Source organism: Protopterus annectens, chromosome 1.part0 (assembly GCF_019279795.1).
Source record: "Protopterus annectens isolate FY-2018-M chromosome 1.part0, PAN1.0, whole genome shotgun sequence".
Lineage (NCBI taxonomy): Eukaryota > Metazoa > Chordata > Ceratodontiformes > Protopteridae > Protopterus > Protopterus annectens.
In genome coordinates this window covers 545,138,586-545,155,496 of record NC_056725.1, presented here as the reverse complement: position 1 = coordinate 545,155,496, position 16,911 = coordinate 545,138,586, and the positions used below count along the sequence as shown (strand labels likewise).

Here is a 16,911-nt window from a genome sequence, read left to right as displayed (position 1 = left end):
TCTCGCTGCATCCTAATGACATGTGCCATGTAGTTCAGGGACCTTACTGAGAAGGTCGCTGAACTAAAGACCCGCTTCCCTAGGCGATCCATCGAGCGGGACTCCTTGCTCAGTGGATGCACAGAGGGGCTCTCCTGTGCTAATTCCCTCTTGGTGGCTGCCGCCACCAACATGGCCTCTACAGGGGGACCCTTGCTCCAGTGGGACTTCTCCGAAGTGGGGCTGAGAATCCTATCGGGGCGTTTGGGAACTGGCTCCACAGTGTCCGGCTCCTTCCATGCCCTGGTGGTAATTAGGTCCACCAGGGGGTCGGCCGGAGGGGACACCCAAGAGGTAGACGGGCCTGCTTCGAACACCTCCAGGAACATGGATTCGTCAGAGGAAGCCTTGAGGGCAGACCCCCCCCCCGATCCTAAGCATTTCCATGATGTCTCCAAAGGAGACATCCTCGGGAGGTGATCTTGGGGAGCCTTCCCAGTCATCCAAATCCGTATCTTCTGTTAAGGACTCGGGGGAGTCCACGTGCCTCCTCTTACATTTCCGCTTGTGAGGAACATCCTCGGGGGGGCTGTCCGAGGAGGACTCACCAGCAACGTCCTGTTCCAGTGGAACGACCTGAGGCGTCAAAGCAGTCTGTCCCTGAGGCCGAGTGATGGAAGCCTGACCCAAACGAGAGGGAGTGCGGGATGGAGCTGTAGCAGGGAGCGGGGGCCTGGATGCCCTCAACAGTGCCCTCTCCACCACCTCGAATGCCGAGGGAGAGCCGCTATCAGTGGGATCCGAGAGTCGACCCTCGCCCGGATCCGAAGGGCGGATTGGAGCCGAGACCAACGGATCCGAGAGGCCAGTGTGCTCCGACCTGGACGGAGCCGAGGGCACACTAAGCCCCTCGGATCCGAAGCTCAGAGCACGGCTCCGAGAGCTCGGATTCGACAAGGATGGATCTGGCAAGCTCGAGGGGAGAGTCGGCGCCGAAGTACCAGATACTGTCGGCGCCGACCCGGCCCCGGCTCCAACGCTGCCCATTTCCGAACGCTCCGAACCCAGGAAGCGGGTCGGAGAAGGAGCTATCGGGGCAAAATAGGGTGTTGAGCTCCCCCCCAGAGGGGGGGAGGCAAGAGCACTCCCATCTGCATTTGGGCCTGGATGAACCTTCTCATCGCACGGTCCAAATCGGCTTCCGACAAGCTGCGTGTTGATCTCGACGAGGCCACCGAGGCAGGCCAGGAGTGCCGCCTCGATGACCTCGACGGAGATCGGGTCTCCCCCTCCTCAGGACCTGGTGAAAAGCATGGAGACTGGGTCCGAGAAGGAGGAGACCTAGACCTGGAAGACCTAGCGGGAGAAGCCCGCTTAGCTGGAGGGGCCGACGCGGAGGCCTCGGCCCTCCGCTTGTAGTGCTTCTCCCTCTTCTTTTCCTTCCTGGCCTCCCCCTCCTCCGGTGCAGAAGCGGGAGTTTGAGTCCTGGCCGGGGGGAGAGAGGCAGGAGTGGCCGCCACCAAGGCCTGGGAGGAGGCCACAGAAGTACCGGAGGCCCTAGCCAAATCCGGGGGCAAAAGTCTTGCCAGGATCAGCTTCGACCTCCGGTCCTTCAGTGCTCTGGGATTGAACGCAGCGCAAATCGTGCAACCAGAAGATAGGTGTTCAACCCCAAGACACCGGATACACCGAGTGTGGCCATCCGCCAGTGAGAGCTTATGGCCACACTCGGTGCACTTGGAAAAAAACAACTTTGGGGCCTCAGACTTTTTTTTTTTTTTTTACTACAAACCAATAATCTTGAGTTAGGTCACACATTTTACAATTTCTCAGCTCTCTTAACTAAATAAGGCTTAATAGAAATATGGTCGTTCAGTCCTGCTGGTTGGGCTGCATTTAATTTTAGCTGCCAGTAAGTTTCCCTGCAGCTTAACCAGTTCTCCCAATCTCCACCCCTAGGGTCTACATGGATTTGTTCCAAGCTTCCAAAAAGAAAACCTGTGCGGTTAGGCTCCATATTTAAAATCTAGGATACACAGGAAGAACACTTTCGGTAATTCCTACCTTCCATACAATAGTGACCACCCTTGGAAACAGAAAAAAAGTATTGTAAAGGGAAAGATGGTTAGAGCTGCTAGAATGACCTCGGAGAGGGGAGATTTTTTATCTGAAATTAGATTTGTTTTGAGGTTATTTGTTGCAAGAAGTTACCCTAGTAGTTTGATTGAGAAGGTAGTGGATGAGGTCACGGAAGGATAGGGTGTGAAGTATTTTCCCTTGTTGGGCAGTACTTCACAGGACACTTCTGTGGACACTACTGGTGAACAAACTTTTAAAAGAGCTCTAGTACTACAACACAGCAGTGTTTCAAGGGAGATTAAAGGTTTGATTGAGAAGAACTGGAAAATGTTGAAATTCAATCAGGATATCGTGCACAGGGTAGGTAAAACAGGGATGAACTTAAAATGGCTCTTTGAAAGGAACAACAGTAGAGATAGGTTTCAGGAGGGACAGGGAACAAGAAAATGTGGAAGGTGTGGATACTGTAAGTACACTGTAGATAAAATAATTACTACTTTGGATAACTATGCGGGAAGTACTGTGCACTTTAGGAAAGGCAATTGTAATACTAGAGGTATAGTATATTTGGCCCTATGTAAGGACTGTCCTAAGTTTTATGTAGGGAAATCTGAAAGGGCACTTAATAAGCGTATTTATGAGCACACGTACAGCATTAGGAAAACGAACTTAATGCATTGTACAAACATCTGCATATGGAGCCTAACCACACAGGTTTTCTTTTTGGAATCTTGGAACAAGTCCATGCAGGCCCTAGGGGTGGAGATTGGGAGAACTGGTTAAGCTGCAGGGAAACTTATTGGCAGCTAAAATTAAATGCAGCCCAACCACCAGGACTGAACAACCATATTTCCATTAAGCCTTATTTAGTTAAGAGAGCTGAGAAATTGTAAAATGTGTGACCTATGTCAAGATTATTGGTTTTTAAACTGTAAATATTAATATATATATATATATATATATATATATATATATATATATATATATATATATATATATATATATTAATGTGGTATTATTTATACATTCACAATCAATTTTTAGGACTATTGTATATTTTAAAATAATGATGAAATTAGGATGTAGAGGGACTAGTGAAAAACTGTTTTGTTTTTACTTACAACTTCCTTATTTATGAACCCATTAAGGGAACTTTTCAATATTGGTAATTCTTGATTTGAAGCATTATGAATGTTTACTGATACAGGACTGTGTGTGTATCACTTTAAACTTTTTTGGCACCTTTTTGTGCATGGGGATATTTAAATGGGAGTGGTATTTGTGGTGTTTGTGTTACACTTGAAAAAGCCCTGCAATTGAGCCAGGGTGAAAGCGCTTGTGAGTGAGATTTGAATAAAAAGTTTTCTGTTTTGCCGTTTTCAGCTGCTGCTTCCTGGACCGTTTGGTGCTTAAGTCTATAATTTAGGCAAATCCGTTTTTGGATCTGGGAGATGCATCAACAGATCATTAGCAAAGAAAGGCAATGCCAGTTGCCCTTTTGTGGTTCTAATAATTTCTGGTAATGGTAACACATAAAATGCAAAAAAGAGAGGGAACCATTAGGCATCTTTATTGTGCTCTATGCCCCAAGAAAAGGGGTCAGAAAGGATGCCATTCATATGGGCCTTAGCACCATCATAGATAATTTTTTATCAAGTCAAAGTCTACTACTAGCCCAAATCATTTTAATACACTGAACAACAAATCCCAAATAACCCTATCAAATGATTTCTTGGTGTCCAGTGATAAGATCATCAAAGACCTCAACATGCTTAGTGTGTGTTGAACCAGTACTTATGTTTTATACATATTTTCTCTTGTCTGGCATCCTACTATAAAAGTACAACAGTTATATTTGACAAGCTCTGGGATCAGTTCTTAACCCTCTCTCTCAAAATTCCCATGAAACATTTATTGTCAAAATTAAAATGCATACTAGCCTATATGTAAAGCTGGTGAGCCTAGCTTCCTCCCTTGTTTATACACTACAGAAATCATCACATCTTTCCAAATACCTGGTGGCAATTTCTCTGACTGCATTTCATTAAAAAGGACAACTATCTCCATAACTGTGCATTCCTTCCCTAATGCACAGAACTCATTTGTGAGCCCATACAAGCCTCTAATATCCTTGGAACCTCAGGTCTCCGTCTCCTTATGTAGACCATATGACTTACTGTAGGCATTTCTGAAAACCTCTACTATTTCTACAGTCATATATACTTTCAAGTTTCTTACTCCTTGAGCTTCATATACATTTCTCTGAACTGACAAAGTTATAAGAACAATGCCCTCTGAGATAATAGGTGTTTTCAAAACATCTTTACTGTAAGCTAAGCTTTTAGAACTCTCTTATTTTTATCTATAGGTTTAAAATTTCTAGATTAGCCTATTTTAATTTCTGTCCTTCAGCTAGATCACTACAGGTATTTAGATCTTGCAAATCCTGAACCCATGCAACCCAGAGTTCCAGATATACCATCTCTGTGACCCCGCCTCATCCCTTTTTCTTACACACTAAATGTTTCATTATGCTTTTAGCAGCACCCCATTTCTGCCAGAGAGCTCTGGAGAGCACCCTAAAATTATCTCTCATTCTTCCCACTGAGTGGATAAGCAAAATTTGCATCTCTGACTTTTACCAAAGCTTGCTCCAAACATTCACTTTCTATATGATAGATCTCTGATGACCTGTCATCTTAAAAGAAGGATTAAGTTTACATTAATCTGGTTCCTTTCATAAAACAGTCATCATTGTTAGGTTAAACTTATTAGACATGGAAGTGTTTCAAGATATAAATTTTTTAAAAGGTACACAATTCAAAAAGAGAAGTAATTTAAAAAACACATTTATCAAGACAACAAAATAAAAATTTAACAGATTGCTGGAGTCAGTTACAAAAATGTCAGCAGTTAGGAAGCATCAGCATCACAAGAGAGACGTTCACTGTATTGCAGTAAAATACAAAGAAAAAAACAAAACAAGTGCTGAATCATATCAACTCAGTAACTTGCAACAGCCTATACAGCAATGCACATTGATGCACATATTAGTAAGAAAACCTTATTAGGCAAATCAATGAAAATTATTTGCTGAACTTGAAACTCTTAACACTCCTCACCTGTCTCACTATCTGATTGGGACATTTGATTAAAATCTGCATAGGCCACCAGTCATCATCAGCCATATGATCCAGAAACCACTGCAAAGAAACAGGCAAAATGTTTAGCTTGCTCTTTCTCTAGCCCCTCTCTTCAATATACATAGAAGTACTGCACTCTGTTGTAAGTGGCTATCATTTAGTAATATTTACTACTTTAAAAACAAAGAGAAACTAGTGTCATCAAACTTTAGTTAATCTCATGAAAACCTGACAGCTCTTCAGTAATGCAAACGCCTGCTGTCTTTTCATGTGCTTTGACCTTGCCTTTTTCAGTATGTAAAGCAAACTTGTGACCCAAAGGAAAACAAAGGATAGAAAATGTCTCCAAAGGTAGATCATGTTGTTTATGAGAAAACAAAGCTCTGAGATTTGTGCAGAAGTCTTGAGGGATCATACTTTAAAGCACATAAAATACTGTTTATATGTAATCTCAGACAATGCTTACAATGGAAGTCTGAAAAGTTCACTATGTCTATTGATCAGTGGAAAGTTTTTTTAACCCCACCTTTCCAACACATCTTTCACACAGCTTAACTAGGTACAGCAATTTAAGGGACTGCTCCTTCACATTCTCCTAAAATAACTAGAAAAGGTAAAGTGTTCAGATGATCTGGAAGAATGCTGGGGGGGACAAGCCAATGATAATACAGCTGTAGCAGGCTAGCTCAACCAGAACCACATTTTTAACTTTACATCCCTTAAAATTGTCCAATAGACTCTTCTAGATCTAGGGCGGCCATGGTGGTGCAGTGGTAGCGTTGCCGCCTCACAGCAAGAGGTTCTCCGGTTCAACTCTCGGCTGGGGTGCCTTCTGTGTGGAGTTTGCATGTCCTCCCTGTGGTTGCGTGGGTTTCCTCCGGGTGCTCTGGTTTCTTCCAACATCCCAAAGACATGCTGTAGGTGGACTGGACACTCTAAATTGGCCCTAGGTGTGAGTGTGTGCATGTGTGTGCCTTCTGTGGAAGGTTGGGCACCAGGCTGGCAACTCGACACCATAAAACTCCACTGCCAATCATGAGTGGGCAGGTGACCCGCTGTGGTGACCCCTAACCGGGAAAAGCCGAAAGAAGAAGAAGACTCTTCTAGATCTAATGTAATTTATTGTGGAGGTTCTTAGAGGACTGAAGATGCAAGTCAACATTTTTCATTCGATTTCTTTCTAACAACTGATCAGGAAACTCCAAATTAGGGTCACTAACACAAATGCACTTCAAAAAAAAAAGCAGATAAAATAGTAAAATCAGACTCTTATATCAACTTTCTACAGAAATGGAACTCACTTCAGCAGAAAATATAGCATTACTCACTGCTAACAAGCAATATCAAAAGCCCCACAGCCAAGGATGCTTTTCACAGTCTGAAATTACCATAGACAACCAGCAAAAAGTTAAACAGCATTAAAGAAATTAAATCCTTCTCTCTAATATTGAAGTACTCTGCAATTTACTTATGTGTAGTCTTAAGAAGGTGAAAGATTTCAATTAAACTAAAGTTTAGCCCTCTCTCTAGGGGACACATAAGAGGACACTCGGTAAATATCTCCTTCACAGTGTTTTTCTGTAAATGGACAAAAAGACTGTACTACTTGCCAGATGTACAATCTTCAGGATGGTATAATATAACCTGGCAACAGCCTCAAAGACCACCACACAGACACCTTCCCAGGAAGGACTTTCAGACTGGGCAATACAGATGTTCCAATGGTAAGAATGTTTTTCAGTAAGTACAATCTAATTTAGACACACAAATCAAGTAACAACCAATCAGCTTCCTCACTATAGACATTAAATGAATAACTTACATTCTTCTCTCAATCCCTGATGGCCATAAAATATACTTCAGCTTGAAGGCAAATTTAAGTCAATGACAATAAGAGCAAGTGTCTTGAGTCATAAACAAAACAAATAGAAGCTAGATCCAAATGATAAAATCTGTGATCTGTAGATATTCCTGAGCACTTTGAAATGGCACACAGATCAGAACATTCCATGTATCGGATGCTGGCAAAACTTTTAAAGTCTAATATATTCCATCTAGAATGTTCTGACCTATCAGGTCAAACTGCTCAGGAATATCTTCATGACACAAACTGCATCTTCTGGATCTAGCTTCTAAATCTTTGGTTTATGACTCAACTCTGAGGAATATTAAAACCAGCTTTAAATACATTATAGCCAAATTTTCTTTCACACAAATAACATTCTGCAAGCTGTCATCCAGGTTAATTCTTTTCTGGAACAAAGCTTCAAATTTATTATTTTTTTAGGATTTTTCTGTATGAGGCAACATTCATAGAGAGACTATTTAACAACACAATCAAAATTCTATGACAAAAGGTAATACCAACAAGACATCTTTCTTTTGCAAAACTAAAAGTCAAAGTATCTCACTCTTGTATGTAGCTCCATCAAAGATGATAACATGTGAACTAATGGCATTGAATATATGGTACCACTGGTAATTTTTATTAGGCACAAAATGTTAAGTTCCAAGTAAAGAAATTTCAATTGCTGCTTAAAAATGTTAATTTAACTTTTTTACTTATCTTTGCAAATATAACTAAAGGATGGTTTAATTGTATTAACCATTTGTTTTAAATTTCTCCTAGATATCTAACAGTACTCTTGTCAAGACTAGTATGTATCTGCTGTTAACTTGCATTTTAAGTAATTACAGATGCCTTAGATACAAATGGAAAAAAATATATTATTTAATTAAAAGAGCAAACCTTTTCAAATACTTGAGTTCTTTATCTCCATTTTACATGTTCACAAGCACCATATTTTGTAGCATGTGAAGATTTAACTCCTGAAAGTCCAAAATACTACATGCAATCATTAAATAAATCATCAGTGACTGTAATACCGCTTCCTAAGACAAGCACTCTGTCTTGTTGTCTCTCTCCATCTCTCACAAGCTGTAGTCAATAAGCACTAGTCTCATTCAAAGATCACAGAAGCACAATCCTTCTAAAATCTATAAAGAAATACATTTACCATTGCATCAAGTTTATACTCTAACTACAACTAACTACTTTATACTGTATTCATACTGGAGTTTACAAGTTTAATGGAAGCATGTTAAAACATGCTATAATGGTAGAGATTTTAACAACTCTTTGATCTTCAAATGATAAATACAAGGCAGTTACTGTTCACACAACAAAAGTCATTTGCATCAGCTAAGACATTTCCTGAAGATACATGCTTTGACGGACTTAAGTCAGCTAAGAATCTAGCTCATTCAAATCCTGAAACATGGAGACTGAATACATGTAAGTCTGTTTTTCAGTCATGAAGTCTGAGGAAGTCACTTCCTGGAATATTCCCTTTTCTCTGAGGTATAACAATCTTGGAGTTGGTACAAAGTTCGGAGGGTGTGGAGGGCTTGTCCCCATTTAAAGAAAAAAAAGTTTAAAGGAGAAGACCAATCACTGAGATTCATTCTCTTCCTGGATTTTTGATGTTTTCCTCCCGGCTTGTCAGCACTCAACATTTTGAGTGCCGACATTTTAATAGGACTCCAAAAAAAGATGTGGGAGAAAAGCCACAAAAGCTACTTAAAAGGTTAAAATAGCTGCAGGGGAGGGGAAGCTTAGAGATCAACAGGAAGAACAAGTACAAAGTGCAAACAGCAAAATAATGGGGCATCTGGACAGTAAGCCTGAGTTTATGAAAACTGCAGTTAAGGAGTTCTGTTTTGACAATAATCCTAGAGCAAAAAAATTTTATCACAAAGAATTTTGCTGCAACCCACACTAGCAGCTTTCCAGAGTTCAGAATCTCCTGATTCCCCTGTGATGAGGGATTGACTAAGCCTCTCCAATTAGGGGATGCCTAACCCCTGATAATAGGGAGTCATTTATTCCTGTTTTTAGTGTCAGGTAGGAAGAAACAAGGACCAGAAGCAAGAACTGCCTGAAGACAACCAATTCGCAGCCACAACACACCAATACAAATAAACACAGCCATCCAACAACACAAGTTTAGAAAACATGGAACTATATACAAAATGATGGTGGTGGTAAGTGGGTGCGACTAAGGCAGTGTGAAATTCAAACATCTACTGTTACAGGTAAATAGATCTTGCACAACTGTACTATATTCATCAGTCACACTGTCTCAGTTGCATGTGGGTAGACTCCCAAAGCTTACCCTACCCTGGCAGGAGGAAGGATAAGTATCTAGTAGGCCCTGGAGGATAGTCCTCACACAGCTTGTCCTCAAACTTCAAAAATAATTCAGTTTATAGTGTTTTGTACAGATATGAACAGATGACCCGGTTGCTGCATTTAGAATACTTGAAGAGTTCACCGCTTTCCAATATGCCTTAGAAGAGGATAAAAAGCTGGGGTGGAATGCTCAAACTTGCGCAGAACAGATTTATCACGGTGGGAATACAAAACAACAACAGCAGCAGAGGACAGCCAATGAGTAATCACTTGTTTAGAGACATGCTGACTCTTCTTATCCCCAGAATAAGAAACAAACAGTTGTTCAGCTTTCTTGCAGGTCTGTCAAGGTAGTACCTGAGATACCTGGGCACAGCCAAAGTACGTAGAATCTTCTCTCCCTCACTTTTAAGTTCTGGAAAAAAAATGGGAGAACAATGGCTAGACTGAGGGTAAATCCAGAAACAACTTTCATCATGAAAGAAGGATTAGTGTGTAAACCAATACTGTCCTTTTGGAAAATCAAAAAGGGCTGGCCCACCATGAGAGCCTACAGCTCAGATAGTCACCTTGCAAGTGTCAAAGCAGTAAGAAAAACAGTTTTCCAACTGGTGAACCTCAAATCAGCCAGAAAGGCAGGTTCGGAAATAAGGACAATTTTTCAAGAACACAGCTAAAATCCCATGGAGGAGTAAATTGCTTTCCAAGGGATCTGAAGTGCAACACTCCTTTTGTAAACTGTTTGACCACAAAGAGAGATAAAACAGTGGGATTCATGGGCAGACAAGCTGAGATGATCAAAAAAATGCACCCTGACAGATGCATAAGAAAAGCCATTGTTGAGTAGTTCACGCAACTACTTTAAAACCATTGGGATAAACACCATACCAGGCCCTCCAATATCACCTACAAAACCTCTTCCACATCTAAGCACAACATTTTTAGTTGCAGGATTTCTTCTTTTGCCTACATCAATACCTGCTGCACATACTCATAGAAAAAGTGCCTAAAAGTACCAAGTCAGAAGCATCCAAACTGACAGTAGCAATTACACTATGTTGGAATGCACCGGTCACCCCTGACACTGTGTGAGCAGATCCAAGGTGTCACGAAGTTTGTGGTAACTGGCCATGGACAATTCTATTAAAAGGGAGAACCAACTCTGCCTGAGACAAAAGAGGATCACCACAATGATCTTTGGCAATTCTTTCTGAATCTTCTGAAATACCTTGGGAGTTGGTAAAAATGCATAAAGCATGCAGCCAATGCCATTACATTATTTTTTTCTTGCCCTAGATGTCAGGTGGCCCCATAATGGGAGGAATTATATACAAGGTTACACCTCCAACAAAAAAGCAAATACACCAAAAAGCTTTAAGCATAGTAAACAAGAACAGAGGTATAGTCAATAGAAGTCAGGGGGCTGGAGGGAAGGTAACCAGGACTGCAACAGTGAATACATTCGAACATCTACATTTATGGTAAGTGTACACAGCTGTACTATGTTCTCCGTGTTTCACTGTTGCAGTCATCACATTTGGGTATACTGCCAAAGCTAAGGATAGCAGGAGGAAATAAGATAGCATTAGGACCAGCTATAAGGCCCTGCAAAACTGCAGTGGCAAAGCCAGCTGTGGATTTAGAAAAAAATTGGCAAGTGGTAATGCTTGGTGAAAGTATGTACAGAACTCCACATAGCAGCTTCTAGGATGTCTCTGGTAGCACCTCTGAAAAAGGCTGTAGAGGTAGATGCAGCCCTGGTTGAATGTGGTTTTATCCCCTGTGGGGTAGGTTTTCCATGGTGCTTATATAGCAGAAATGAATGCAATGGCTTATCCATTTAGAAATGGTTTGCTTTAAAATGGCCTTCCCCTCTGCCCCTGCAGCAAATGCAACCAGCAGCTGTTCAGACTTCCTGAGAGACTTTGTCCTGTCCAAGTAAAATCTAAGTTGTCTGTGCACGCCCAAGGAGTGCAGTATTCATTCCCCTTTGTTCTGTGGGTTAGAAAAGAAGAATGGCAAATGAATGGACTGATTAAGGGCCACACTGGATACCACCTTGGGCATGAAGGACGGAATAGTCCTGAGGGACACCCTGTCAGCATGAAAGGCTCCACTGCCATGAGGGCTGTAATTCAGACACCCTTCTTGCTGAAGTGATGACTAAAAGGAGGGCTGTTTTCCAAGAAAGGAATTTCAAGTCTGCATTTGCAGCTGGCTCAAAGGGAGGTAGAGTGAGCTTTTCCAATACAAAATTAAGGGTCCCAGGCTGGAGTAGGGGCTCTCCTGGGTGGTCTTAAGTTTTTGGCCCCTCTGAGGAATTGCTTCAGCAGTGGATGAGAGAAGATGGGTGGTTCTGTATTGTAATGAGCTGAGGCATGAATTTTGATGAAGGAAAAGAAAAGGGTCTATATCAGAACATCGAAATTTTAAAACTTCGAATGTTCTAATACCGACCCGTTTTAATCGAACAATAAAAATAGCGAAGCTGCAGAACACCAAATTCTTTCCTAGGGAAAGAATTCAGTTGGCCGGTTCTGTGGCTTCACTATTTTCAGCGCTGTGGTGGAGATTTACGGGTTGGGTTCAGGTAAATGTGCCATTGTGTGGTTGTTAGGATTAGGGCGCAGGTTAGGTGAATTAGGTTTAGGGGCAGGTTAAGTGAGTTAGGGTTAGGGCACGGGTTAGGTGAGTGTGCGATAGTGACAGACCTTAGGGTCAGAGTTAAGGTAAGCGGATAGACAGTAGTGTATGTATAGTTTAGTGTAGGGTTAGTTGTAGGATTATAAGTGTATGTGTATTGATGTTTTTTTAGGTGTGCTTGTGTTGTGTGTATGTGTTTCGGAATAGAAAATTTTTTCCCAAGGAAAACATTCGCTGTTCTGAATATTCGATATTATGTGGTTTAGATATTTTAGGTTTGATGAAATAGCATTCGCTATTTTCATCTTTCAATAACGGGATATAAACGCAAAGGAAAGGCCCTTGTGAAGCATCTCAGATAAGTATTGAAGAATATGGAGTAAATTGGGCACTGCTGTGCCCATCCCCTGAGTTTTGTTCCAGGAATAAAATCTTTTCCATTTTTCAGCATAGGATTTTCTAGTACTAGGCCTCCTTGCCTCCAGAATGACATCCATCACCTGCTTACTGAGGGATGGTAATGGAGAGATCAGGTAATTAAGCCAGGCTGCCAGGTTCAGGGTTGGAAGCTGTGGGTGCAGAATCTGGCCCTCCTGCTGAGACAGCAGGGCTGGGGTCTGAGGCAGTTGCCATGGTGCCAGCAGTGACACATTGCGCAAGAGGGGGTACCAGTGTTGGCATGGCCAGTCTGGTGCAATCAGTATTGTCCTTGGTTTGTCCTGTTTGATCTTTAGTAGTATCTTGGAGAGGAGAGGCAGAGGAGGAAAGGCATAAACTGATAGGTTTTTCCAGGTGAAGGACAGGGCATCCACTTTCTAAGCTTGTTTGTGCGGAGTCTTGGTGCAGAATTTGTCCACTTGGTAGTTCTGGGGGGAGTCAAACAGGTCCATCTCTGGGCTCCCCCATTTGTTTCTCAACATGTTGAATATCTTTGGTTTCTGTTTCCACTTGGGTAGGTCCATGAGATTTCTGCTTAGGTCATCTGCCAGTGTATTTAGCTTTCCTGGCAGGAATTGAGCCTGTAGGTGCACTTGGTAGCTCAAGGATGTGTTCCACAGAGCCATGGCTAGTCTGCAGAAAGGGTATGAGTGGGTTCCCCCCTGCTTGTTTATGTACCACATAACCGTGGTGTTGTCCGTCTTTACCAATAATTGTCCTGGAAGAATGTGGTCCTTGAAGGCTGTCAGAGCATTCTGTACAGCTAACATTTCTTTCTGACTGATATGCAGGTGCATTTGATTTGGGTTCCATTTGCCCTGAATGCACTGCCAAGTGAGCCCCCCATGCATAGTCTAATGCGTCTGTTGTTAAGGTTTGGGTGGTAGGGGGTAGAGTGAATGGCAGTCCCTTGTTTTGGCGACAGGCCTCTGCCCACCAAAGGAACTCCATCTGTAGACAAGGTATGATAGGAATCATTGATTCTAGATCCTGAGAATGTTGACACCATAGGCTTTTTAGATACCATTGTAGTTTCCTCATATGCAGTCTTGCATATAGAATTAGTAGAATGCAAGAGGCCATGAACCCAAGGACTTGCAGTATTTTCCTTGCAGATAGCTGGGTCTTTGTGGCCAGTAGTTTGAAGTAGGCTGTCAAATGAACTTGTTTCTCTGGCGTGAGGTAGGCCATCTGGGAAGTTGTATTCAAGCTCACTCCCAGGAATACAATTTGTTGGCAGAGTACAAGATGTGATTTATTTTCGTATAAGGTGTACCCCACAGACGTCAGCAATTTCTTTACAAATGCCAGATGATTTAATAGTATGTCCTGGCTTTCTGCCTGAATTAGACAATCGTCCAGATATGGGTATATTTGAATATTTCTTTGCCTGCAAAATGCAATGACTGGAGCTAGGCACTTTGTGAATACCCTGGGCGCAGTAGATAAGCTAAAGGGCAGTGCAGAGAACTGATAGTACATGTAGCCTGCTCTGAAGCTTGGGTATCTTCTGCAAGATTCCCTTACTAGGATGTGCAGGTAGGCTTCCTTTAAATCCAGTGTTGCTAACCAGGCATTTTGCCTTGCATGGGAAGCAGTTGATGAAGAGTTAGCATCTTGAATTTTGGGATATCCAAAAATGTGTTTCGGATAGACAGGTCCAGGATAGGATGCCATGAATTGTCTTTTCTGGGTACCAGGAAAAGTCTTGAGTAGAAACCTTGCCCCCATTCTTCTTCTGGGACAGGTTGAATAGCCCTGATGCATAAAAGAGAGAGAACTTGCTTTTGAGCCACTGCCCCCTGATTTGGGGGTAGGTCTGGCCAACCGTTTGGGGTTGGTAAGGAGTGACGTGGAATCTGTATCCTTGGGAAACTATATTTAAAACCCATTTGTCCTGGGTAATGAGTTCCCAATTTTTTGCATGCAGGGCAATCTTTCCCCCTAAAGGAACAGTCAGTTGAGTAGGGCTTGGAAGGTTTAAAGTTAAGTCATTGAGACAATTTTCCATAGGGGGGGGGGGGGAGTCTTATTACTCCCAGTTATGGAAGTGGTAGCCCCCCACTGCTTAGGCCAGTGAGTACCTTGGGATTGAAGCCTGGATGTTCTGCTGGATCTGGGTTTGGACTGAGGAGGCCTGGAAGAGGCAGGAAAGGACCAATTCTTAGAGGGCCAATGCCTACTATATCTGGGAGGCTGTACTTGCAAAAAATCTTTCACAGTTTGCATAGATTTAGCTTTTTCCTCCATATTTTTAAGTACTTCTTCTGCTTTGTTGCCAAACAGGCGGTCTTGGTTTAATGGAGCAACCAGTAATTTAGCTTTAACATGATCTGGCAGAGATTGCGCCTTAAGCCAAGCATGCCTTCTAAGTACAGATCCAGTGACAGAAGCCCTGCAAGATGCTTCTAATGAATCAAAACCACATTGCAAAGTATGTTTTCCAACTTGTTCAGCAGAATGCATTAAAACCTGTAAATCTTTATTTTCAGCATAGTCAGGAATCAACATCACTTTCTGTTTAAACAATCCAATAATATGCTGCTGATACTTCAACATATGAAGCCAGCAGTTTAAGGCCCTAATGGCCAAGGTTGCAGAAGTGTATACCTTCTTACCCCATCTATCCAGTGCCCTGGAATCTCTATCAGAGGGGGTAGGATTTTTGGCAGTAGTAGCCTTAATGCCCTTGGGTCCCTGTGAAATGGTCTCAGGATCCACAGTAGTATTTTTAAAGAGGAACTTGTGAGAGTCAGATACCCTGTAAAACCTATCAGGTTTTCTGGGAGCAGGAGGTAGAGAGTCTGGGGCCAGGCTAGATTTCGAGAAGGCATCCTCTACAATGTCCAGTACAGGAGGGATAGCTGTTGAGGCAGGTGTAAGAATTCCCTAAGCCTCTTTTTGGAGCCAGAGTAATCCTGGCTTTCCCAGCTAAAATGCTCCCTAAGAGTATGCAAGGTTTTACCAAAATAAAAATCCTCTAGAGGGGAAGCAGAGGGAATGGAGTCCTCTGCATCAGAATCCTCATAGGTAGACAAGGGCAAATCCTGGTCATCAGAAAAAGCAGAAATTTCAGAATCCTGATCAGAAGAATCCGAAGGAAAATCAGTCCTAGGTCTCTTAGAGGGGGAAGGGTGGCTTCCTCTGATTAGAGTAATAAGGTCTTCAGCCATTCTTTATCATTTGTTTTTTAGGCATAGGGGCCTGACCATGCGGTCTGGGTGTCTGTCTTCTAGGCACGGATCGAGTTTTAGGCCTTGAAGAAGAAGACGGCATCGGTTTAATATGCAAGTCAGTAGGCCTGAATACACCCTCAGAAGTTGGTGCCCGCACAGCGGCTCCGGACCCATCCAAGGTAGAGGCATCCACAGGTTCCACAGTTTAAGAAGCATCTCGCTGCATACCGGACTCCAAATGGGTCTCAGTAGAGGCCTGCGAATCTGATGTAGCAGGTATCAGGGGCTGCAAAAGTGCCTCGCTGAGTACCGGCGAACTGGCTATTAGCTTAGGAGAAGCGTCGTCTGCAGCTTTGGACCTATGCGGTCTGTCTCTGTGTTTTTTCGGAATGTCGGTAGTCAGGTGGCTTACCGAAGTCATTTCTGTATAATTGAACAGAGTACCAAAATATTTAGATGCGTTAATGAACAAACGACGAATAGTAAGAGGTTTGAATAAGGCACAAAACCGACAGCGAGGTACGTCGTGGTCTGGGCCTAAGCAAGGAATGCAGTACGAATGAAAATCTTTATGAGTTATTTGCTTTCCACAAGAAATACAACTGTTAACTTTTACTGACATCGGTTTAAAGCAAAAAAATGGATCCCCAACGGGGTACTTAGCTTAGTTGAAGACTTTGGATCTGAAACTCGAAAACGAACCAGCACATGTGAACTGCTTCTGCTTCGGGCACCACATGGCAAGAAAGACTGATGTAATGGCATCTCTGCTGCATGTTTTATATCCCTGACTACCTGACGTCATGGATGATGAGACAGCAACCGACGCAGGGCCCAAGACTTTGATAATCAGGTCGAATGAGGGCTACTGCAAGCAGATAACCCAAATGTAATGACTGCAACAGTGAAACACGAAGAACATCAGTAATTCTTTAATCAGTCAGGGACCCGTCACATATTGGTGGCAGCTGGGTGGGATATTAAATGAACTTCAGTAGTTGATGGGCAGTTGTTACTGGAGGTGTGTGTACATTCAGCAGTCACAAAGTAAACATACAGCATTCCATTTTCACAAGTTTTATTTATTTTTGCTAGTTTAGTTTAGTCAGGGAAAGCAGACAAGGATGTCAGCACAGAATTACAGCAAGCTGACAAGATCCAATTGGCCAAGGTGTGCGAAGCCGAAGGACTACTGCATGCCAACCTGACTAATCAGGAAATGATTTCAGCCTTGGTGACAGCTGCAGCATGGCCCAGCAAC

The 16,911-nt window shown here is 42.6% G+C and overlaps 1 protein-coding gene across 1 annotated transcript in view; it reads right to left on the bottom strand.

Moving 5' to 3' along the window:
• The window catches only part of USP34 (ubiquitin specific peptidase 34), a gene marked incomplete in the record, with an annotated part of 5,849,982 nt that overhangs the window by 844,840 nt on the left and 4,988,231 nt on the right, over positions 1-16,911 (bottom strand). The window contains 1 exon segment of the mRNA XM_044061224.1: positions 5,181-5,261. Coding sequence (XP_043917159.1) covers positions 5,181-5,261 — 81 coding nt within the window.